This window comes from Drosophila arizonae, chromosome 5 (genome assembly GCF_054131065.1).
Source record: "Drosophila arizonae isolate 15081-1271.41 chromosome 5, UAZ_ARI_1.0, whole genome shotgun sequence".
NCBI lineage: Eukaryota > Metazoa > Arthropoda > Insecta > Diptera > Drosophilidae > Drosophila > Drosophila arizonae.
The window spans coordinates 26,701,044-26,727,131 of NC_142925.1; the positions used below are offsets into that span (position 1 = coordinate 26,701,044).

The 26,088-nt window shown below is 44.2% G+C and overlaps 1 protein-coding gene and 1 long non-coding RNA gene across 2 annotated transcripts in view; one reads left to right on the forward strand and one right to left on the reverse strand.

Moving 5' to 3' along the window:
* Positions 1 to 26,088, forward strand: part of bs (serum response factor blistered) — a 33,889-nt gene continuing 7,801 nt past the window's right edge. Inside the window, exons 1-2 of the mRNA XM_018012076.2 lie at positions 1 to 1,712; positions 6,767 to 7,015. Of these exons, the coding sequence (XP_017867565.1) occupies positions 1,080 to 1,712; positions 6,767 to 7,015 (882 nt within the window). The 5' untranslated portion in view covers positions 1 to 1,079. The remainder of the gene's footprint in view (positions 1,713 to 6,766; positions 7,016 to 26,088) is intronic.
* Positions 11,051 to 26,073, reverse strand: LOC149268892 (uncharacterized). The gene is made up of 2 exons (XR_016270175.1): positions 25,845 to 26,073; positions 11,051 to 12,529 (listed from the first exon to the last, which is right to left on the reverse strand). It is a non-coding gene; the product is annotated as an uncharacterized LOC149268892 (long non-coding RNA).

A 26,088-nucleotide genomic window follows, 5' to 3' on the forward strand; every position in this document is an offset into this window, starting at 1 on the left:
TGTTATTAGGTATTTGCACGCCATCTGAAGCACAACGAAGGCAACAATCGATCGCAAAGTTAGCTCGAGACCAAAAATACAAAACAACAGATATACAAAAGTAGCAGCAAGAGCAACAGCAAAATCAGCAATAACGACGACAAGAACAACAACAGCAACAACAACAACAACAACAAAAGCAACAATAAATACTAACGCGCAGCTCGCAGTTCGCATTTGGCAGTACCACATTAAAACAACAAATAAAGCAAAAAGACCAAAACAAGTGCCGCACATCTCCCCATCCAGCGCAGTTGACAAATAAGTCCGCATAAAAAAAGAAAAATATAATACATAAAAATACCAAATATAAAATGCAACAGTAACAGCAACAGCAGCAGCAACTAAAATAGCAACAGAAGAAACATCAACGATAGACAGTTAGAAATTTAAATGTGCTTTGGCGTACGCACACAACAACATTCTGAAGCGGATTCAAATAAGCGCGCCCAAACACAGCCCATTCGTGTGCAACACTGTGACTCTGTTAAGCATCTGTTAAACTAACTGACTGTTAGTTAGCAGCAGCAGTTGTCAGTTTTTCTTGTGTGCTTGCGCCGCGTGTGTGTGTGCGCTGCCCACCGAAAGTTTCGTGAATTAATTGTTAATAGTCAAAATACAAATATTATTGACAATTGCTGTCAATAATAACGAGTGCAGCGCTTTCGGCGAAGGGCGTCCGTGTTAACTACTGCAGTGTCAGCAACGGCCAGCAGTGCAAACAGCTGACAGCTTACAGCGGCGGTGGCAGCGGCAGCGGCAGTAATTGTCACAACGCAGCAACAAAAGCAAAAGCAGCGGCGGCTCGTTCGTTTGTGTGTGCGTGCGTGCGTGTATTGGTGTGCGTGTGTTTTTGTGTTTTTGTGTTTATTTTTGGAATTAAAAAGCTAGCAGCCGATTTGTGTGTGGCAAAACTAAAGCTAAAGCTAAAGCTAAAGCCCAAAATCGAATCAAAAAAGTGTGCCGCAGCGGCAATAATAGACGCGCGTGGTGCCTTGAATTCACTGTACGGCTCCACGGTGGAGAACTTTTACCTGAGAATGGATCCCACGCGCGGCGACTCGCGCTACAACCTAAACTACTCGATGAGTAGCATAGGTCTCAGTCTGGCCGACCAGGCCGACATGTACGGCAATCCCGCCGTCGCTGCCCTGGGCGCCCGGCCCCCCAGCGGCGGCTTGCTGCAGAGCATGGGCGGCAGCAGTGGCGCGGGCCTGGCGATGCAGCAGCGCCCCAATCCGGCGGCGGCGGCGCAGCAGCAGCAGCAACAGCAACAGCAGCAACAGTGCCAAACGCTGGGAAACAGCCAAACGCACAGTCCACAGCACCAGCAGCAGCAGCAACAACAGCAACAGCAGCAACAACAGCAGCAGCAACAACAGCAACAATCACGTGGCCTAAAGCGCAGCGGCAGCGACTGCTACGAGGACCATCGCTCTAGTGGCGGCGGCATGACGCTGCAAGGCCTAGAGAGCTGCGCTGCCGGCAGCATAGCCAGCGGCGGCATCGACGTCGACGGGGTAGACAGCTACAACACGCTGCCCAATAAGAAATCACCGCCCGCCAATGGCAAGAAGACAAAGGGACGCGTCAAAATCAAAATGGAGTACATCGACAACAAATTGCGCCGTTACACGACCTTCTCCAAGCGGAAGACTGGCATCATGAAGAAGGTAAATCGACGTCCAATATTTCGCAATGAGGCTAACTAAGATCGCGATTGCTTGTCTGCATGAATTGGGGAAATATACTGCAATGTGTGAGTGAATATGAGGAGAGTTCTTCGTATGGGAGACTGTTTGCTTGATGAAGTGATTTTGGATAAATTTGGGTTGAAGACTTTGAAAACTGAAGTTAACTAACTTAGAATGTTTTGATTTGATTACCCGGCCAGATTGAAGGTTTCCCAAAATTATTAGAAATTATTAAAAAATAGCTACAAGCTAAACGCAGCTCGAAATATAATTGTAATTTTTGCTTCACTATACGATTGTCTTATATAGCAATATTACACTGTTTTTAATTGGTGTTTGTCGCGTCAGCTTATATTTGAATATCATCTATATTTCTAATCTATTAGGCAGTCAAATAGTAAAAGAAAAAAAATTTAGAAATTGTTTCCATGCGCAGGAACTTTACTTTTTGTTTTCGATATTTCCACTTTAAAGAAATTTTGATTGCATCTAAAACACAATTTCAATTTTGTTATTCTTATTTGAATTAAACTAGTTAATATTTTAAGAGTTTATCATTGTAGTTAGGACAAGCGATCAATTAAATAATGAATTGAGTGAAATTGAATAGGTTAAATCAGTCATAAACTTTAATTATATTCTGCGAAGGTTTGTCGACTTGACGCTTTAATCTGCTGGGATCATGGAGCAGCGAGAGCCGATGGTTTCTTTTCAACGGGGTATTAAGAACTTTTCTCTATCCTTTAATTTTGCAAGCAATTCATTCTATTTTGCTTAAGCCAATCAAATGCCTCCTCCATGTGTAGCACGTTTTGAGCGCATGTGCAATTAATAAATGCTACCGAATCCTCAATTCTCTTTGCCTTCGATTCGAGTCGAGTCGTTCGAGTCCTGCGCCTCTTGCATTGTTCTCCGTTTGAAATGCTGCTTTATCGTTCTGTTGCCATCGTGCTACCAAAGCCCCCACCAAAAGACCCTACCCCCATTCCTTCCCGTCACTGGCGACCAACTGTTGCCCGCTTGTTTTGGCGGCGACGGCGCTGTGTAAGCGAGGTAGCCACGATTCCAATTCCAATTCCAATTCCGATTCCCAATTTCCCTTTGTTTTCGGTTTCATAAAATGTTAATTTGCCGAACGCGCGATTGCATTCAAAGAGAGCTGCCCATACATATATATATACATATATATATATGTGATATATATATATTATTTATATATATATATATATGTATGTACATATGTACATATGTACATATAAGCTATAGCAATACACATGCTGATCTCAATTGACGTCCTGTGCAGTTGCGTGTCGCTCGGCCTCATTGTAATGGCAGATGCAACTGCAACTGCAACTGGCTTCGCCTTCTACTCAGCCTGCTTCCTAGCCGGCTGCTTGCTTGGCCAATTCCTGCGGCTTTCGTTGCTTTCAAATGACCAATTTTCACACGCAAACTTACATAATGCGCCGCTTAGCTCGCATATGAAATGCTTAACATTTTTAAATAGACTTCTTGGCCTCAAAGTCGCTGCGATCAAAACAAACAACAACAAAGACTAGAAAAAATGGGAAACTCGCCAGAGTTAAATCACGATCTCAGCACGATCTTAACTACAGGCACAGCTAGCCAAATCTTATGAAATATTTTCGTTTCGTAAAAAGGAAAAAACCTTGTAAGTTGTCTTCGGCTCGGTTTATACCCTCGCCAAAGGCAATGTGGGGGCGTGTAAACAAATCAATGATCTGTCGACTAGAATTGGGAATGTTATCAAAGCCCCAATTTATTGGGTCTATTTTTTTTATTTATTTTTATTTTTTTATCAAAATATGTATGAATAAATAATTAAATAACTTAAAAAATATATATGAATTAAAAACAAGATTCGATTAAGCAAACAACGTAATGTACTCGATCCAAGAATTCTAATCCCGGCACTAACTGTATAAGTAACAAATACCTCCTGAGGGGATAGATCAAATATTTACCTTGAACACAATGGCTAAGGAATGTTGGCATCTCTTTGGGTTAATCAACTGTTAAACGATATTTATATAATAAGATAAATATTCAGCATCTGCATCTATTCGAAAATATGATTCGGTGCGAGCGCATCGCTAAAATATTTGACCCGAGAGATACGAGTTTCCTGCTGACTTTTGTGGCGACTCCTCCTCATGTTGCGGTGGTTCTTGTTGGCTGACTTTGGGGGCCTACTTATGACAGGCGCGCGCCTCTTGACAGGGACAGAAGTTTTGTTATATATTTTTAGTGACTTTGATGTGGCCCTCATCGATGTCCACGGCGCGGACAGTTGACAAGCAGACAATGGGCTTGGCGCTATATAAACACACAGACGCACAGACACATACAGATAGAGATGCACACACATGCATCCTGGCAACAAATTGCGGTTATTGAACCCGCTGAATTCTGGTGCTGCTGCTGCTGCTCGCTGCTCGCTGCTCGCTGCTCGCTGCTCGCTGCTGACTGGCAGAGGTTGACGCCACTGCTGCGAAAGCAACCTGTGGCCAATACCAATTTTAGACATTTAGCGAGAGCTACTAGCAGAAAGAAGACGAGACGGAAAACAGTGATCGAAACCGAGCTCTGATCGTGGGCGTGCCAAGTGGCCGAAAAAGGCCAAAAGTGAAAAGTGAGCTAATGCCAACGCATGATCTCATTTGTAGGCCTGGCCTAATTGCGTAGGCTGAGGCATTGGCTCTGCGAAGAGAGTTTGCAGAGGATGCAGGGTCTGTGTGTATGTGTGAATGTGTGTGTGTGTGTGTGTGTGTGTGTGTGTGTGTGTGTATGTGAGTGGGACACACGTGTGTGGCTGCCCGTTCTGTTTGTCTGTCTGCTCGGCTGCTCGGCTGCTCGGCTGCTCGGCTGCTCGCCTGCCTGGCTGCCCTGTCGTTTGCCATGTAAAACGTTTGCAACAATGGGACACCGACAGAGGCAAGCGCAAAATGCCGCCAAAAGGTGTTAAATTGAAATCACGAGGCGCGCTCTGCGCGCAAGCTGCGAGCCTGAGGCCAAGCTGGGGGCCAAGCTTTTAGCTTGGGAATTGTTCACTGCACGGAAGCATATTGAGACCCCTGGCAGCAGAGCCAACCTCAGCCTCAGACTCAGCCTCAGCCTTAGCAGCAACAGCAGCAGCAGCAGCTAAAGCAGCGGCAGATTGTGCACAGATAAGCGAGAAGGCACAGGGCCGACAGTTTGGCTGCGTCGGCTCGCCTTTTGGGCACATGCAACTGCAACTGCAACTGCAACAGCAGCAGCAACAGCAACAATCGCCTTCTAACAAATGACTCTGCCTCTCGCTGCGGTCTCTGGGGCTTGTCCTGTCAGCAAGCAGCACGCACAGCCCCTCTCCCGGGCTGCTCTAGCTACATCATGTCCTTTGTCTTTGTGTTCGAAATTCAAATTGACATGAATTGTTGGCCCGCTCGCTGCTGCCGAGCCTCACCCCAGTCCCTGTCCCCAGCCTCAGCCTCAATCCCAATCCGAATCCTCTGTCCTCATCTGCCTGCATCGCAGACACCTACTCAGCCACTCAGCGGCCCGGTCCGTGTCAATTGTTTGCATTTACACATGTTACACATAAAATTGGCAGCCCTGCCAGAGATTGGCAACCAGAGCAACGTCCACGGCAACAATGTGCACAACAATTTCATTAATATTAATAAATGCTATGCTATGCTCACTCTCGCATTCGCATTCGCACTCGCACTCGCGCGTTTCGTGCGCGGTTCTCGCGCGACTTCCTCGCTTGAGAGTTATTTATGCGTCGAGCCGCTGGCTCTGCTGAGAACTCTGCACGGCATTGCACCGCAGAGCAGCTTTATCGCCTTGAAGTAATTACGAGCTGTTGATAGCTAGCTTAAGCTACCGTCTACCGGCCCGGAGCAGTGTGCTTTGAATATCTACATTAGAGATGAGCGCGTGATTTCGCTCACGTAGCGTGAGAACTGAGGAAACGAAAACTTTTGGTCTGAATGGAAAATCAGGGAATATTAGTTTTCTGAAAATGTATTCTACAGACAAACGAACGCGTGCAGAGTCATCTGCTTGTCTATTCGTCTTTCCGTATGAATGAACTCATCGACCTGAAAGCTTTTAAGAGCTAAAGACAATTTCGTTGCTCAGCTCTGGCACACGCAGATCGAATTGGCTTCAATAATCGAAAACTATTACCATTTATTGATGTCGATTACAACGTGAATTATCGACTCATTCGTCTTTGGAGTAAAAATTGGAAAATCTTGCATTCAGTTTCATGTATGTATGTTTCATACAATCTTGACTTTTTACATATATTGGATAAATTCTGACCTCTAATAAATAAGTAAATATGCGGTGAATACTCAATTGGCCGTTCTAACAATTTCTTTAAAATGCAGAATTTTCTCTAAATTGCAAAATATTCAATCAATTTCTCAAGTGGAAATGAGATTCTCCCTCGTCTATGCAATTGAGCTGTACTTAAATTATCAGCTAATACTTTAATTATGATTTGTGGTATTGGTATGGAGAGGAGCTGTGAGCTCAACTCCTAGCCATGTAGCATTTCATTTCTGAACTTTTATGTTTGGTTAAAGACTTCTCGGATTTCACTGCGAGTGCTTTGTGTTGCCGTGCATAGACACCAGATGTCAAGTACATCTGAGAACGCTGCTCGGTCCGAGTATCTGTTAGTCGGTAACTCTCGACTGGTTGATTTAAGAAGAGTATGCTGCTCATACATCGAGAGTATATGTGTATATCGAGTAACTGAAGTGCTGTCAGCACTTTGTTTGTGAACTATCGTTGTCTCTCGATGTTTGCGAGTATATAGAGTATAATTATTTGGATGTCTCGAGTTCATCGCCAGCTGGAGAAACCGCATTTGGCGCGATCTGATATCGATGCCACGTAATCGCATAGTTTGACTGTAAATTTATGTGCCGCCTGCGGCTGGGGCAGCAGCGAGTACGTGGGGCTAGCGAACCTAATCTAATCAGCTCTAATCACACCTCCTTGCCGTTCCTTTGCAGGCCTACGAGCTGTCAACGCTGACTGGGACCCAGGTGATGCTGCTGGTGGCCAGTGAGACGGGTCACGTGTACACATTCGCCACGCGCAAGCTGCAGCCGATGATAACGTCGGAGGCGGGCAAGCAGCTGATACAGACGTGCCTGAACTCGCCGGATCCGCCGAGCGTGGGCGGCGGCGATCAGCGCATGTCCGCGACGGGCTTCGAGGAGACGGAGCTCAGCTACAACATCGCCGACGAGGACACCAAAGTAAGACAATTGATTTACGGCCATCACGGGCACGCTCATCTCGCACACCCCCAGGCGCCGCCCTCGCACTACAGCCTCGAGCAGAGCCTCATGCAGTCCGGCTACACCGGTGGCCAGGCCTCGCCCCTGTCGCACGCCCAGGCCTACGGCGGACATGCGCACCACGCGCACGTGCCACACGTGCCGCCGCCGCATTCCACGCACTCGCACATGTCGCATACGCATGCGCAGCGCTAGGGACTCAGACCTCCCCTCTTCCTATCTCTCTCTCTCTACATAGACGTAGGCATATGCATAGGCCTAGGTATAGCTGAGTGTGTGAGTGCGTGTGTGTGTGTGTGTGTGTGTGTGTGTGTGTGTGTGTGTGTGTGTGTGTGTGTGTGTGTGTGTGTGTGTGTGTAGCAGATCCAAAGTGCATGAGTCGGCGCGGCAACGGGAGGGGGATTATGATTGAGGGGACAGTCTCGCACCTGATGATCTCGCCCGTTCATTTTGTTGTTTATCGCAGTGGGCGTGGCAGCTCATTTAAAGCATATCTTTTGTTAATACTAGTCAAAACCCAACTTGAAGGCGCCTGTGCCATAGCAAAGCCAACCTGCATACGTGGCCATTGCAGCACCAATAGCCATAGCCATTCAGCATCGGCCGCAGCAAATACAACCGAGCCGAATCGTACCCAGTGCCATCATTCTATAGCGTTTCTACCAGACAACTCTCGTACCGAACAGACACACCTGAAAACACGACCAGATAGCCGAGACTGCTTTAGTTAGTCCTTAAGGATAAGTGCAATAAACAGAACTAGACGAACTAAACTAAATGAAATGAAAGGAGCAGAGGAGTCACTCTATGTATAATCATTTGCTGCGCAGAGTCTAATGTAAAGAAAACTACATTTTGTTAGGGATGATCCCAACTGTTTTTTTTTTTTTTTTTTTTTCTAAAGGAATATGTGCAGGGCGGCCCCCAGTGCGATGAGCGTGCTCCAAAACAGTAAAACAAATCGTTTATTATATGATATAGTAGTTGCAATATATATTTTTTGTTTTGAGTGAATATTATCATCGTCTTAGCATTACCTTAGCACTGTTTATAATTTATATAGTTTATCTGATTTTTCCCCAACATATATATATCTATATATATATAGTACTCAATTCGATTTGCCAGCTTGGCTCTGGCTCTCATAGTTATGACAGCTACTGAATTTTTCAATTTGCATAATGAACGTGAGTTTATGCGTGGCGATTTATTGCAAATCAATAATGATCAAATAACTGAATCGAATGCGTGTCAGTTTTTCGAAACTCACTGCAAAAGAAAGACACTCTTCCCTTCGAAGGTATGAAAATGATCTGAAATTGAAAATGATCTGATCTGAAAAGTATATTTATAAATATTAATATTAATAAATTACGTTTTAGCCATATTTTTTAAAATCAAATCATCAAATGGATATCTCAGAAGAAAGTTCTGCATTAATATAATAATTTTCCATTTCTTAAGAGCTTAGGTTCACTTCTAAAATGGTTGAGAAACTAAATTATATATATTGTGGCTAAAAGTGTCAGGATTATATCAAGAAAAAATACGCTACGTATAAACTCTGGCAGTTCTCGTTTAACCATTAGGCCGAAACTCAAATCCAACTCGCAAATCGAATTGAATCATCTTACCCTTTGAGCTGCCTGCTTCTCTGTCTACTAATATTTATTGTATATTTTTATGAAAATTTTAGTTAAAATTAAAAACAAAACCAAATTACGAAGCAGCTCAAAGTATTTCATTCTTGTGTGGCATGACAATAGATAATAGTAAATAAAAAGGAATAACAAAAATGAAGCCATTTGCAAGCAATATACTACAATATATTAATAAAAACATGTTTGAAACATTAAATTAAATTGAAAAAAATAAATTAGATAATTTAATGCAGATTACATTTCTGTCAAACAGAAACAAAACAGAAATCAAAACCGCAATTCTATAATAAATATTCATAGTGCAATTAATTTTAGATGTAAAAAAAAAAAAACAAAAACAAAAAAACAAAAAAACATTAAAAAAACACAATTAACAAAACGTTTTTAGCCTAAGTAAAAAATATATTATGTTTAAAAATCAAATATAGTAACTATACGAATGCACGCGTGCATATATACATATAAACATATATGTGCGTGTATATATATATTATTTAGCTCAATATTACAAAATAATAAAAAAAACGAACGTAAAGAATATTTGAAAACGACGCAAATAACTGCCGCAACTTGTGCTCAAAGAGAAGAAGTGAAGCTTTTCCAACGTTTCCCAGTTTCCAATTTGGAGTTTTGGCTTTTCAAGATCAAGGTGAAGATCTTACATAACCAGCTAGCTTCTTGTTAGCCTACACGCAAATCCATCTCAAAGATACTATTCAAAATGAGAAGAAAAAAAACACGATGCAGCCGGCGAGTGGGCAGGCGCAGCTGAATGAATTTGTATCTGTAACTGCTTGCCTTTTACTTGTATCTGTATCTGTATGTATGTGTGTGTGTGTGTATCTGTGTTTGCATACGCTTGTGCTATCTGCGCTGTTAAAGCTTCCGCTTGTGCTATTAAAAGTGCCTGAGGCGCTCTGCCCGCTACGTCCGTCGACTCGACTCGACTCGGCTCGGCTCGACAATAGAGCCTCTGATAGCCGCATGTAGGTTGTGCGTGCCGCTTGTGACGTCATGAGCGACTCGCATCGAGTTCATAAATCGATCAACAGCAATTGGCTCGTCCAAGAGCCAAGTCATGCATCAGCAGCTGCCCTCTCCGGCCCCTCGCTTCCCACTTGGCATGCAAATCGCGCTCGCGCTCGCGCGCGCTTTTTCAATGCCAGACCAGACCAGGCCAGGCCAGCTGGCAGTCGCGTAGGCCTCATGGCATCTCTTAGCTGGCCCGATGACGTGTGCCGTCGAGCCACTCTTTGCGGCTGCGCCAAGCAGGCAGCCAACAGCTGTCGCTTCAATCGTCTCACTCGCTTCATTCAGCTCCAACTGGAGACGATGAATGAACGCCGAGCACAGCGCAACAGCGAAGCAGCGCAGCAGCGCAGCAGCGCAGCAGCAGCTACCACGCAAATGCTGTGGGTGTGACACCAACGCCGCTCCGGATCATAACAAAACAGAAACACAGAAGTAGGTGTGCTGCTTCAACTTAATGATCGACTAGAAGCTACGTTGTATTCCACTCATTCACTCGCTTTTCGATTGTGACTGGGACTATGTCCGTTGTATCATTAAATTTTTGTCATCTTGTGTGTTTCTAAATGTCTTATGGTATGAAAACGTTTTCCACATTTAATTGTTCCAGTTAATTGAATTCCATTTTGCTGCTCGTCACTTTCCTTGCATTTGTGACTTTTTGCTCTCTCTCTCTCTCTCTCTCTCTCGCTCTCTCTCTCTCGCTCTCTCTCTCTCTATGTCAATCTTTTACCATTCCCCCTTTTTACTGTTTATAGGGTATGTAAGAGGCTTGTCATCACGATTTGTGATACCCTTGCTGCTGCAGCTGACTGATAAACTTCATAGCTTGTTATTGCCCGCGGCTGCTGTAGGTCGTTCTCTATCGCTGTCTCTTTCTCTTTCTCTTTCAACCCAGCCAAGGTTAATTGTCCGTTTGCAGTGGGTTGTTCTTTCAGTTTGTTATTGTTGCTAATGTTGTTTTTTGTCGCTGCGGTTATTGTTGTTGTTGTTGCTGTTGTTGGCGTTAAGCAACTTTACGCCACTTTATACAATACTTATATATAGCTAAGCAATATGCGTAGATTTTAACTGCGCGGGTGTTTACCTTCTTTGGTCGCTCACCTGCGCATCTTAAACGCCAACGCCTCAGCGATATATATGCATATATATATATATATATATATATATATATATATATATATATATATATATATATATATATATATATATAGAGAGAGAGAGAGAGAGAGTTATATATATGCTGTTATATATATTGTAAATATGTAAGAGACCGAAATAAAAGTAATAAAAACGCAAAATGTAAGTTTATTGGCACCAGTTTAATTTTTATCAGCATATAGTTGTATACCCATTACAATGGGCAGTCTGTAACAGCTAAAAGGAGGCGTGGCATTCACCATAAATTATAGCGATCTTCAATAATGGAGTATCAAGTTTCTCACAAGATTAGGCGTTAACCTTAAGGTCTTGATTCATTGAATTATATGTTAAGCATATAATGCATTTTTAACTTTATTTTATTTCCCTAAACTATCTGTAGCTCTGATCTTACTATTTTTGTCAAATTTAAACCCTTAATACTCGTGATATATTTAATAAGTTGTATTCAAATGAGATTTCATTCAAGGATTACCTTTATGCCTAGTCAATTTTGCTTATTGATCTCTGCCTCTTCGGGAGCTGTGACCCATGAAACACTTAATACTTTGAGATTCCGCTAATTTAGCCATAATAAAGCTAAAATACAAGACTTACGCTATACGACGGACTGTGAGTCATAGGAAACCAATTCTTAATAGTTATATATATAATTAGCTGATAATGAAACTTATTTGAACAATGCGGACTCCTTGAACTATTTCCAGTCGTGGCACACACAAAGTCAGATGTCTGCGCAGAGTTTGCTCCGACTCCTGCTGTTTAGCTGTTGTCCGCACACGTTTAGCTGCCGCTCGTGTGTGCCCCTCGTGGCTGTGCGCACTGTACAGTAAATACATATCAGTTTGAGAAATTAAAAGCATTTTGCGGTTCGGCTGACTATCTTGGCCGCGTGCCGCTCGAGCCTCTAACGACATTTCAATGATTTTCTGACCCTGTTGTTGTTGTTGCTGCTGCTGCAGCTGTTGTTGTTGGTGTGTTTGGGGCCAAGCGTCACCAAGTTGGCCACGTGCGCAGCAGAAGGCAGCGCGACAGACGAAACAGACGGCACAAAAGCATTCGCAGCGCTCGCCGATTACGTACGAGGGCAACCTCTGTCAGTGGCGAGTCGCGAGTCGCGAGTCGGGAGTCGCCACCAACATCGCAACAACGCCAAGAATCTTGCGTGGCCCCAACCTGGAGCTGAGTAGCTCCAAAGCTGCAATGCTGCCAAGCTGCAGAGCTGTAGCTGGATTTTGTGTTTAAGTTGCCGCACGTTGAGTTCTAACCACATGCCGCCACAATGTCCTCTTAATTTCCTAGGCCGCAGCTGTGCGATGATATCGTCGCCAGCGCATCCTCGATCCCTTTCTAGCTCTCTCGCTTTCGCTCTCGCTCTCCCTCTCCCTCTCTCTCTCGTGCGCCGGGTCTGCCTGTGGGCTCGTTTTTAATTCAACTGATTGTACTGCAGCTTCTGGAATTCGGCATTTCTTAAAGCCGCGCATTGTGCGCGTCGGCAACATCTTGAGGCTGGCAGCAGGGAGGTACCTGAACTGCGAGTCGGCAGCTTGTAACTCCTTGTGGCCGTTGCCTCCTGCTGCCCCCTGCGTCCTGCTACCCGGTTGGCTGCCGCCTTCGCAATCTGCAAAAGAAAAAGTAAAAAGCAAAGTTTAAGAAATGACAATTTGTGAGCTTCTTTTCTGCTGCTGCTGATTCTCCTCTGGCTGCTGCTTCGGCTGTGCTGCATTTGTGTATTGTTTTTGCTTGGCTGAGTTGTCTGCCGTCCGTTTTGTTCGCCTCTTGCTTTCATTGTGATTATTTAAAGGCCGAAACCCGCCAACAGGCGGCCCTAACGAGGCGCTTCTTCCTTTCAGAACTCCTTCGGCGCATTTAGTTAAGCAATTATTGTTGGCAATGCAAACAAATAATGCGTACATTGTATGCAACTGTCTAAGCAGCGATTGTGCAATACCCTCACACACACACACACACACACATACACACACACAGGGATAGTAGACTGCCCTGCCGGATTGCCGCTCCCTCGTCTGAGCTACTCCAATGATTTTCCGAGTTAATCAAAATTCTTCGCTATCGACTATGAAATCTCAACGACCTTACCCCCGGGCGAGCCCGTCGCTTTTAGGCTAGCGCCATGTGCCATGGGGCAACATGCGCCTGTCCGCCTGCCACGCCCAAAAGCACCGCCACTGGAGCGTGGCAGAGGCTGCGTCGGCGGCGTTGACAAGAGTTTACAAAGGTTTTCTTCTGTTTATTTTCTTTTATATATATTTTTATTTATTATTATTTTTTTGTTTTTTTTTTTTTTTTTTTTTTTTTTTTGACTCGCTTCACTGCGCCGTTTACGGCTGAGAATTAGATCTTTTCGGAATGGTCTCTTCATAGATTAGATTTATTAAGATGTTTTCCTTCTCAACTTGTGTATTTCAGTCTGTCGATCTTTCGCATGCTTCAGAGATTCCAAAGATAACTTTTGATATATGCATAGGAAAGGAAAGGAAAACATGTGAAAACACACAATATATGTCGTTCCCTCCAACAACAGCTTGAATAACTATTTTTTATTATACCCTGAACCCATTGAAAATGGGAAATCAGGGTATAATGGTTTTGTGAAAAAGTATGTAACGGGCAGAAGGAGGCGTGGCAGACCCCACAAAGTATATATATTCTTGATCAGCGCGACGAGCTGAGTCGATATAGCCCTGTCCGTCTGTCCGTCCGTCCGTCCGTCCGTCCGTCCGTCCGTCCGTATGAGTGCGTCGATCTCAGAAGTTATAAGAGCTAGAAAGCTGAAATTTGGCATGCGTACTCGTGTGTACCATACGCAGTACGAGTTTGCTTTATTTTTTCGATAAATCATCCGATAACTTTTTTATCGAGAATAATCGAAAATTTGATTTTGTTTTTTTAGCCTAATTTGAACACTTTTAAACCTGGAGTCTTCAAATTTGCGTTGTATATAAAGTTAATGAATACAAAGATTTTGTAATTTACAGTACTAGAGACTTGTGCTTTGGAATGTACATACATTTGAACATTATGATTACGTTCTGAAAGTTTCATTAAGATTGTAGGTCTACAAAAGAAATTATTCGACAAATAAATTCTCATAATATTGCCCACACTGCAGCGCAGCCCAAGCGCAGTCGCTGCTTACTGCGCAGTTAGCAGAGCGCAGGCTTATGCGTGCGTGTGGATGCATGTGTATGTATGTGTGCATAAAAGAAGTGCATAGTGATTAGAATATCAGATTAGAGGGTTCAGGGTATCTCCTAGTCGAGCAGTCTCGACTAGAGCTTTCTTACTTGTTTTTATGTTGTGCTAAAGTATCTCTACATCTATGGGAATTCTCTTATAACATTTCTTTAGACTCAGATCAGGAATTCACCCATCACGATTTCAGCTTTAGTATGAATTCTTCCAATTTTTCCGAGACTTCCATTTGAATGAACTATTTCATTTATTATTCACAACATTAATCAGGGCTACAGGACTAAATGATGCCCTAAATGTATAAAATTTTGGCACGATCGATTTAGATATAAATCTAATCTATATTCAAAGTCTATTTGATATATGAATACAAACTATTTTCCTAAAGATAAGTGAATTCAAGAAATTTTTTTTTGAAATGAAAAATCCGTATTCAATAAATTGAATATTGCACGGAGAACATCTATGCAGGAAGCAAATAAATTATACAGAGTCTATTTATTATTATTTATTATATTTAAATAAACTCAATAAATTTATAGGAAAACAAAATGTTGTTCATTCAACATTTGTTTCGATTGTGGGCAGGAGTTGAGCCAAGTTGACTGAATTGAGTTCTTTTTCTAGCGATAGATCTTATATTGTTGTCTTCGTCCAGTGCTGGGTGCTGGGCACACACATTGTCAACTGGGAGGCCGAGGGAACTGAGGGAACTATGGCAACTGGGGGACTGTGGGCAGCAGCAGCTCGGCTTGACGCTGTGTGGGTTGTCCGCGTGCTTCATTATATAATGAAATTGATGGCACCAGTGAGCGGCGTTGGTGCGCCTAGAATTTATTACCGAAGATGTTTTGTCGCTGCCGCTAATACCCGTACAACAGACCCAAGACTAGTTAACTCGTCTCAATTCGCGCACTACACGTGTGCGAATCTCTTACTGGGGCGTGTTGAAAGGCCAGACGTTAGACCAATTCACATTACTTCTAATCTGGGCAGCTCTTGAGTAGTGCTAACGATATGAACCGAAGTGTAGTAACAGCCCTGCTTATCAAACTCATCGTTCTACGTTATACTTCAGTTTCAATCTGTAAATCCGAGTAGCTTATATTTATGTGCTCTGGTTTTAGTTAGATTTAATTGATCTAGATAATCTGGAAAATATTCATTGTCGGCAATTAGAGAGTCGATTCAAAGTCAAATTTACTTTATAATTTAAGATTTACTTCAGCGAGATATATTTAGAATTGAAATGAAATGATTCAGCTCCCCGAATGCTGAGTCTCCCCTTCGGACAATTTATTGTTTAGTCTCTATGTCATTAGATAGCCGGAATACCCTGTAAACGCTGAGCAGATCCCCTTGATGAAAGTGCCATAAATTTTCAATTAAACCTGATGCTTCTGCACAGAGCTTGATAAACTTCTTGGCGGGACGCTGGGCCATTCTGCCACTCGGTCTAGACGAAGTTGATGATGACTGCGTGGCTGCCCAGGACTGAGATTGGGAGTAGAGGTTGAGGAGAGTGAGAGACAGAGTCTGAGAACCCAACCTTAGTTTCATTTGTGGCATCAGGCTCATCATTGTCTGATTGGCGCCGATTAAGCCATCCAGGCGAGTATTTTGCATAATGTTGGCAGTGTGCAGATGCGAGGCACTGCCTGCCTGCAATTATTTGTGGATTAACATTTATAACACTCGATCCTTGTTGTTGTTGCTTGGCTGTTTGTTGATAAAAGGTGGAAAGCGTTGCGCTTGACGCTTGGCTGCATTTAAAAAGTATTTTTCGTGCCTTGCTGCAGCAGCAGCACAACGAGTCAAGAAATATTTTCTGCAGCAGCGGCAGCAGCAGCAGCAGCAGCAGCAGCAAATGCTCTGTCCAGTCGGACAGTTGTGCATTTGGTCGTATGTCTGTATGTCTGTTATGCGGATTCATTGCAACCGCAGCCACTTGTTGCTGTTGCCACATGCTGCAGCTACAACAGCTACAGCAACAGTTGATGTTGCGGCTGTTGTTGTTGATGTTGCTGCTGTTGCTGCTGCTGCGCTAAATTTCACACCAACAATGAGCGCGCGCCACAATGAATGAGAATGAGCGACGCGTCAAATGGCGTTGCACTTCGGCTGGCCGTTGAAAGCTGGCTAAATCGATACCTTAATTCAAAGGCACGCCAGACCGCATTTTTGGATAATCAACAGCGCGTCCGCTGCTCCGTTGTGGCACGCGTGAGATTTCCTGTCAGAGGTTTCAAGTTGCAAGTGTAAAAAAAAAAACAAAGCAAAAAAGGAATCGAATCGAAAAACAAAAACAAAAACCAAAATAAATAAAATGCCCGAAAAAAAAGAACTATTGTCTGGCTTAAATTTATTTTGGCGCTTCCGATGGCTTATCTGTCTATTAGGCCTGGGAATCGTGGCAAGCGAGGGGCGAGAGCCGAGTGGCGAGAGGCGAGAGGCGAGAGACGAGAGACGAGAAACGTGAGTTGCCGTTATTACCAACTGTATTGTTGCTGTTGTGCAATTGCCTTTAAAAAGCTGTTAACATGCGTTGTCATCGCTGCCATATGTTGCACGACGCATCGCGGCGCGGCGAGCTCCGAAGTGAGCTTCGACTCCTGGTCGCCAATCGGAGAGACAATTGCTGCCACCTGGCAGAATCGAACTCATTTTGCGACGCTTGGATCAACGCGCGGGGCTGCAGTTTGTCAGCATGCGCTGATTTACATTGAAATCTATGCGAAAGTGCAAAGCCCACAGATTTGCGTAGCTCGCAGCGCTAGTTATAGCTTCCTCAGTTCACATGTGCCGTCCCTTATTTGGAAGCTTGTGTGCTGCGCAAAAGCCAACAACAACAACAACTACTACTACAACAACTACAGCAGCAACAGCAGCGACAAGCCGAACAAAATAAAATAATACAAAAACCAGCACAACAACAACAACAACAGCAACAAGAGCCAAGCCGAGCCGCAGCAGCAGCACCTGCGGGGGCAGCCGCGCGGAGGCATAGACCGAGCCGAGTGCAGCGTGGTCGCCACATTGGCTGACTTATGACGAAAATAATTGCGGCTATCGCGGCTGGCGATCGCGTCATCGCCATCGACGTAGTCAGCCGCAGCAGCAGCAGCGCAGTTGAAGAAAGCTGCCCTGTTTGTCACATACCCTGTAGATAGCCTACGATGGAAAGTCGAACTACTTGGCTTTACTTTATCGAATAGCAACAGGTGAAAATAATCTGTATACATGACTAGGTAAATATCGAAGATTGCTGTTGCAGCCGAGTTCAGATAGTAATCGATAATAATCGATTGAATCCATTTTGATAATAGCAGAGCATATATTAGTCTTGCAGAATTTGTCGCTTGTTTTCATTTGAAGTAAGTCTTAGCCTCTGCTTTATTGCTTCTGCTTTGCTTGGCCATTTCATACGCGGCGTATGAGTAATCAATAATAATTTTATCGCCCGTTTTCCAGTCGGCTTGTGTGGTCGGCGCATTTAATTTTCATAATGTAGCAAGACGCACAATCGATTGCCATAATAATTTCACGCATCCCAGGGGAGGTGTGGGTGTGGGTGTGAGGAGTGAGGAGTGCGGACTTGAGGGTGTTGTTGTCAGAGACACAAGCGGATCCAGCGACAATTTCACATATTGTAATTTAGTTAATTCGCATCGTTCGGCGTACGCGAATTCGCCAACATTGTCTATGCATTAGCGACATGTCGTAGTTGTTGTTTGTGTTCTTGTTATTGTTGTTGTTGTTGTTGTTGTTGTATCGCATTAAAGGCGACTGTGCGGCGTCTGTTGTTGACTACGTTTGATATGCAAATTTCTGTTTGCCATTTGCTTCAGAAAGCACAGACACACAGACACACTAACAAAAACAAGCACACAGATACTGATGCGGATACCAATACCAATACCAACACGCACCAATACAGATTTAGATTCAGATTCAGATTCAGATACAGACACAGACACAGCACACCACAGCGAAAGCTACGGCCACAACTAACGCTGTATAGATACAGATACACGCGAGTGCGAATATCGCTCGCAGTCGTTTGGCTTAAATCGCCCAATGGCATCAGCGCTTGCGAATTACAGTTGATTCCTGTGTGCGAGCGAGTCACAGGGCTTGAAACTGCATCTATATCGGGCATATGCTCAAGAGGCGACCGTAGACAGTGCAAGCAATGTCCTGAAAGCATCCTGCTTATTGCGACAGCTTTTCGTAAACGTAAACGAGAACGTGGCCGGAAACAGGAACAGCAATGGGAACGAGAACGGGAACGGGAACAGGAACAGGAACGAGAACGTGGAATGGAACGGGAAGCAGGACGCAATCTGTCAATTTGTATTTTTGACTTAATTGCGAGCTACATCAATTGGGGCTCTTTGAATATTTCTAGGTTATTTGACACATTTGTTTACTGCATTCAACATTAAGTGAATGGAGTCCAACAAACTTATTCGATTTTATTCTCATTTATTGCAAGCCTACAAAACATTTGTCACAATATTCTTTAGAGAGGAAAATTTGTTCAAGGGAAATAACTCTAAAGATTTCGATATCTTTAGTTCTTGCTAGTATATGCGTGTAGAACAGAGGAGGTATTCTAATATTTGCATAAAGAAATGAGAATTGGGCTTTAAGCATTTATTTAATTTACGATCAGCAATGCAGATTGATGATCCTATTTAGGCTCACTTTCGGTCAACAATTTGCAATTTGCAATTGAAGCTCCGATAGGGCACTTTAAAAAATGTGCCATCCGAGGCACTTAAAGCGATCGCCGCAGCGAGTCGACGCTTTGATCGCGTTCTTAGCATTTTCGGCGCTTCATTTGTCGCATTTCATTTGGCTATTTTGCAGCTGATTGACTGCGAACAGCTGCCGCACATGGCGTATTCGCGATATTTGCAAGCACCCGACTGGCCTGGCGGAGAGCCCAGCAGTCACAGTCACAGTAGTGAAGGCAGCTCCACTGAGTGCCACTTACGCGACGCCTTGACATGCCCACACGTAGCAACAACAACAACAGCAGCAACAGCAGCAGCAACAACTTTGCAACATGCCACGAAACTTTTTGGAATTTATGCTGCGCCGCTTTTTTTTATACATTTGCTTCTCGATTTTTTCTCTCTTTGTCTCCAGTGCTTTTCATCTCTTTTTAATGGGCGGCGTGTGAGAATTTCTTTTGAAATGCAGCGTATGCAACGCGTGCTTAGAGGCAGCATTGGACCTTTAATAAGCTGCTCCTGCTACTCCTGCTCGGCTTGGCTTGGCCTGGCCCCTGCCTAGCGCTCAATTTATAATGTTGTGCGCAATTACTTCCCTGCCAAAGCTGCCAAACAGCTGGCCAAAAGGCGAAAAATTATCACACCATTCAAATGACGCTCACGATAGCGGGCCCAATGTTTCCCGACTTGTCGACTTGTCCAATTGTCCGACTGCCCAATGGTCCGATTGTCCAATTGTCCGATTGTCCGACCGCCTAGCTGCCGCCCCGTTCGCTATGTTGCTTTGGCGGCAAAACATTTAACAAGCTCAGCCGCTCAACCGCCCAGCAGTTGTCGCTGCAGCCGCTGCGAGGCACAGATGCCGCATGCCACCTAGAAAGCTGGACGCTAGGCGTCCAATTGGCTGGCCAAACAGCAGCAGCTATCTCCACTTCCCCACTCCCCACCCCACGCTACCCACTGCCCAGTGCTCAGGGGAGGGGCAACAAAGCGGCAGGAGTGGCTGACCGCTGGCTGGTGGTCCTTTGTCACCGGGCGAGTGCTGTCAACGCTAATTTGTGGGGATGGCGGCTGGTCGGTGGCCGCGGCTGCCGCCTTTTCCAGCTAAAAATATAGCCATAAATGTTCAGCACTTGCACAGTGGCTCAATAAAATCTGCATTCAACGTGCGAGCTTTACAAATTACCTGTGCTGCAGTGCCTCGCTGGCCGAGCATTTAACTGCGCCGAGTATTTTCCCACGTCTCATTTAAATTGTAGTTAAAAATTTGCTGCTGGGGCTGCTAGGGCTGAAAATGCCCAGGCAGCGTCTCTGGCAGTATGGCTGCTCCTTTACTGTCTGTCGATCCACTGCATCGTCCAACATCGTCCCCATCGTCATTATTGTCAACTCTCAACCAGTTGCCAATCGTCTGTCCCATTGTCCCTCTCCGTCTCTGCCTCCGTCTCTGTCTCTGGCTATCTTTCAGCTTCTGCCTGACGTTCTAGATTGATGTCTGCGAGTCCAGCAGCCAGCAGCCAGAAGTCAGCTGCCAGCATCAAAGATGCTGAGATTCGAGCTGCTTGGCACAGTTTGCGCACTTTGGCATCCTTTTTGGTGTTTTTTGAACCCATTGAAAGTGGGAAATCAGGGTATAATGGTTTTGTGAATAGTATGTAACAGGCAGAACGAATCATTGCAGACAGTATGTGTGTCGCATAAAGTACATGTATTCTTGATCAAGACGACGAGTTGAGTTGTCCGTGTGTCCGTCCGTCCGCCTGAACGCCGAGCTCAGATATATAGATATATATATATAGGAGCTAGAGAGCTAAAATGACATGCATACTCGTGTATACCATACGCAGTACGAGTTTATCATATTTTTCCGATAACTCATCCGATAACTGTTTTATCGAGAATAATCGAAAAATTGATTTGGTTTTTCCAGCCTATTTGAGCACTTCTTGACCTGGAGGCTTCAGATTTATTGTGTATTCTATACAGTTGATCGATACAAAGATTTTGTAATTTGCAGATTTCTGATTTCACGCCCCCTTTGCCCCGCAATTTCAACGTATTTCAAGTACTAGAGACTTGTGCTTTGGAACGTACACACATTCTAACCATACGATCTCGCTCTGAAAGTTTCATAAAGATAGTCCTACTACAAGAGAAATTATTCAGCTAATAAATTCTCATAACATAGCCCACATCGCAGTGCAGCCCAAGCGCAGTCGGTGCTAACTGCGCAGTCGGCAGTGTGCGTGAGTATACGTGCGTGTGGATGCATGTGTATGCATGTATGCATGTGTGCATAAAAGAAGTGCAAAATAAGTAGAATATCAGCTTGGAGGGTTCAGGGTATCTCCTAGTCGAGCAGTCTCGACTGGAGACTCCTTACTTGTTTTCTTGTGTGGAAACGAATATTTGCCAATGGGCTTCAGCTTATTCAGAAACTTTGTGCTGTCAAGCACATTACTAATTTGAAACTTTATAAATTTAACAAAAAAACAATATATGTATATACTTAACATGCAACGAACATTTTGCTCTTTTAATTAGAAAACAAAAATAGAATTGACAAAGTTGGCATCAATCGTGGAACCTGACGCCAATCGTGAGCAGAAGGATACACCTTTGCGAAGGAAGAGGAAGAACGAGGGCTGTTTTCGACCATTTACAAAGTATGCAGAAACATTTAGAATTGTCACGCTATTCTGCTGAGCCCAGTCAAGAAATGAGTGTTTTATAGCAATATATGGCATGCAGGGCAATGAACGTATGCTTCCTAGACACATATATCCTACAACGCAGTCTGCGGTGAATTAACGTGCCGTAATAAGGCTTTCATATCTCCTATCTCTAGACTTCGCACATGTAGAATTAATAAAATAAAAGAGACCAATTACTTCATAGCTTGTAATATTCACTTTGAGTATATTCAGAATATTCGGACGTTATGTACTTATGCATTACATAATAATTATGCACTACACAGATACAGAACATGTTATGTCGCGTAATCTACTTATGCATTACTTAAATACACAACATTCGATGATTCTGCGATTCTGCGATAGTCAGTGTATTGGTCTTTTGGTTCCATTCCATTTCGCTGGATGCTGCCCACTCTGAACTTGACAATTTGATTGTTTTTTATATAATATATATACACGTATATATAGATATATATGTATAATAGTTGAGGCGCACATGACATAGTTTAAATACCTCTACAGATGTATTTGTGTACCTTAATTAAAACGTGTGTGTGTGCGCGCTCGTAGGAGTTAATTAGACTGCGGAGGTGTATGGCCCGAGTTACTTGCAGAGCTGGGCTCTTCGACTGTGTCTCCGTCGGGTCGCTGGCCATTCGTTCGTTCGCTTTCAAGTCAAGTTTCAGCTATTAGTCGCTCAATATAACGCGTTTTGCTGCTGCTCGAATATGCGTATGTGTGTGTGTGTGTGCGGGTGTGTAAACAGTGCTAACACACATACACCTATACGTATTATATACATGTACATATCTATATATATATAAATGTATTGTTGCTGGCTATGATCTTGAGTTCTTGCTGGCGTAGGGGCCTTCTGGCCCGCAATATCGGTACGGACCGGGGCCGTTCGGTCTGCTCTGTTCACACGCTGCTCATCAACAATTGCTGTCACGAATTTTCCACTCGGCGCTTTTTGCGCGCGCTACTTGTTTGTATTTTAAAATTTATTTATTTGTGCAGCATCCACACACAGCGAGAGGGACGCACAACACAGAAACACACACTCAATGAGTGTACAGCAACAACAGCAGTAGCAGCAGCAGCAGCAGCAGCACCAGCACCAGCAACAGCAACAGCAGCAGCAGAGTCGTCCTCCTGGAGCGCACCAAGAATTCATTTGATCAGATAATGTAATTCGCATTTTAAATTGAGGCGCATTCCCAGTTAGACTTCTTCTCACATGCATTTGCCGTGCGCTGCGTAGGCCCCCATCCTTCTGGCCGGGCTCAGTGGACAGTGGACTACTCGACCCGGACTGGTCTGGCCTGGCCTGGCCTGGCCTGGTATGGACTCTGCCCAGTCCTCGACTCGGCTTTCGCCGTTCCAGCGTTGCGGGCGTTGCATTATTACGCACAAGTAAATCATCGCAGAGGACGTCCTCGTCCAGCGGCTGGCTGAACGGCTTGTTAAGTAATTTAGTTGGGTTCGTTTTTGTTGGACCCATCTGGCTTTTCCCAGATGATATTATGTATTATTTTTGTCGCAGTTTCTCTCCTTGGCTCATTTCGTTGTCTGTCAGCATGCTTTGGCATATTTGTGTGGCTCGCATTTGTTATTGTTTATACGCATTAAATTGGCCTTCAATTAGGCATAGGTGTCCTCTAATTTGATCACAGGCTTCGACTCGAGGATATTTTATATGCATATGTATTGTAGCTAGTGCACTCGTTAATCTAGCGACTCGCTTCGAGGAAATTAGTTGCACACTCGCCTTTTAAGGCATTTTCAATTAATCAATCACTATATAGTCTGTCTCCAACTAGCGCTCCGTATGAGATGAGTGCGCTGTTAATTTATTCAATTGAATTTTGCTTTGACTTCTGAGCGGATCAGCTAAGAAACGATCTCGGTATCATTTTGCATGCCATATAAAGACATGATGTTGGGCAAGTTCGTAAAACTGAAGTTGTCAATGAATTCGTTTGATTCGAAATTATCAAACGAACTTTTAATCGAGTATAAATGGAAATCGAATCATTATGCAATAGTTTATGCCTTAAGGACTCGGATTTATTCGATCATTTTCCATTTTTGCAAAGTTAGAGAAGAGATCAATGCGAAACCCCGAATAAAATAGATGCAGACGTATTTCACTGCAGTTACGAAGTCAGATCCTTAGTTTTACAGTTTTTAATAACTCAATTGCATTGAATAAGCTTACTCAATCGAACATAAGACTTCCTCTGCAAGTCGAGCTATTAATCTCTGTAGATCATTTGATTTCCTTCCCTTCCCTTCTCTAAATATATCACTATATCAGTATATATATATAACTTTTAAATTTCGGCCTGGTTAAAGGTGCTGATCGTATGGAGAAAGTCACAGGCGAACGCATCCTTGCCGTTTCCTCCCTGGTCAATTTGAGATCAAGAGGGGGCTGAGTATCTGCTGCTTGGCATTAGCATATCGCTGCTGGGATCTATAACTTTGAGCAGTGCTGGGAACTCGTTGCGAGACAATTTCAATGCCAAAGTCTTGTGGCAGTTGGAGCTGCGAGATGAGGCGGATCGATCTCTGGGGCTCTCATAGTTTAACGATTGAATTTTGATATTTGTGACACGCAGATTTTCCATCAGTGTCAACAAGGCATTGTTTGGCCCCATCAACGTGGTTGGTCCGCCAGCTCAGTGGGGTGACAGGATAGACGGTCGGTCGGTCGACTGACTGAATGACTGACAGAGTTGAACGTCGATTTTTCAACATCAGCCCGAAAAATGCAAAGCGAATACAACGCGTGCATTTGCATAGACACAAAACTGCGACTTTAAGAGCCGGATCGATAAAACACACAAACACACACACACACACACACACACACACATTCACACAATAAAACTAAAATATGAAGAAACGCAGGCTTCCCGGACTCCCGTTGCCGTGCGATGTCTTTTGTGGATTTATGTACCCACACAATGGCTGACTGAAAGCCCGGCCCGGCCAGGCCCGGCTCTACTCGGCTCTCGCTTGGCCTGACCTGGTCGAGCTCTGCTCTGGCCAAGTGTTGGCTAAAACACCATTCTAGCGGCTGAAGCCAGCTTGTTTATTGGCAGGAAAATCTATCAAAGGTGCATAAGGTATTTATATTTATTATACATAAACACAAAAATAATGTGCTTGACATTTGACCCGGCCCAAACGACAACGTTGCGACCACATGTTGCCACGTCTTTTGGCTGATTAAGAAACGGCTTTCTGTTTCTCTGTGTTGCCAGCTTTGTCGGTTTGTCTGTCTGTCTGACTGCTGTCCTCTCCCTCCGCTCTCGCTCTCGCTCTCCCTCTCGCTCTCCCTCTGCTGCTTAACGCTGCCATTGTCTTTGTCCCGTTTGCAGTCGCGATGTATTTTGCATTCTAACACAAATCAAATGCCTCACCTCTCGCCACTCGCCCCCCGCCCCCCGCCTCTGGCCACTCGCCACTCGCCACTTAAACGCTCGTTTATAATGTTGTTAAAATACAATAAATAGCCAGGATTCGCAGCAGGCGGTTCCATTGCGATACGGCCAACGCACAGCTCTCGCTCTCTCGCACTCCGCGCATGCTGATTTATGAAATGTGTCCGGCCGGTTGGCGGCCAACCAAAGGCCAAATCCCCCACTGCACTCGGTCTAGCTCGGGGGACCCGAGACCAACTGCTGGCTGCCAACTGCTGCAGGCTGCCGACTCCTGACTGGTGACTGCATCTGCTGCTGCTGCTGCTTGGTGATTGTGTGTGATTGCAGCTCTCTGATTGAGTTGTCCGTGTGTTGGGCTTCTGTTTACATAGACCCTGAGCTAGTTAGGCTGCCTGTTGGTGCACTTAAAAGCTGCAATACTGCGCTAAGTATCCAATCCCATGTTACTTGGAGGCCACATAATATACTGAGTATGAGCTTAAGAACAATCTTGTTCTATCAGCAATAGGCTCGCGGTATATATCGATAGACTAGACCCAGGGTATATCGTATTTGTATTCCGAATTAATGTCTGAGCCCTTTACGAAGTTATATTCACTAGTAGCAATGTACCACCCATACAGTCTTACACTCTGAACACACAGAAGAAAACAATCTCTCGGAAATGATATTATATAAATTCACTATTTTACACATCGATTTAGATTATATGTATTGCTGATATTTGAGACATTTTTGTTCGCTAACGAAATGAAGCTATAAACATATCTAGTAGCCGAAATATACCCAATGACACCGTGCGCTTTATTGTACTAAGGTCTTGTACTCACCCTTGGTTCGCCCTGATTGCCGATCATGATGATTTTGATTTTCTATTTTCACTTTTGAACTTTTGCCTTGACAATCGCACACTCGCCGGGCACTTCGGTCAGTCACTTCTGAACGTCTTTCGACATGGGCTGCACGATCGAGGCGGTGCGCTCGTCGTTCGCTGATTCGTCGATCGTCGTGCGACTTACGCAGCTGCTCACAGACTGAAGGCGCAGTCCGAGTCGCTGCGACTCTCGAGCCGCG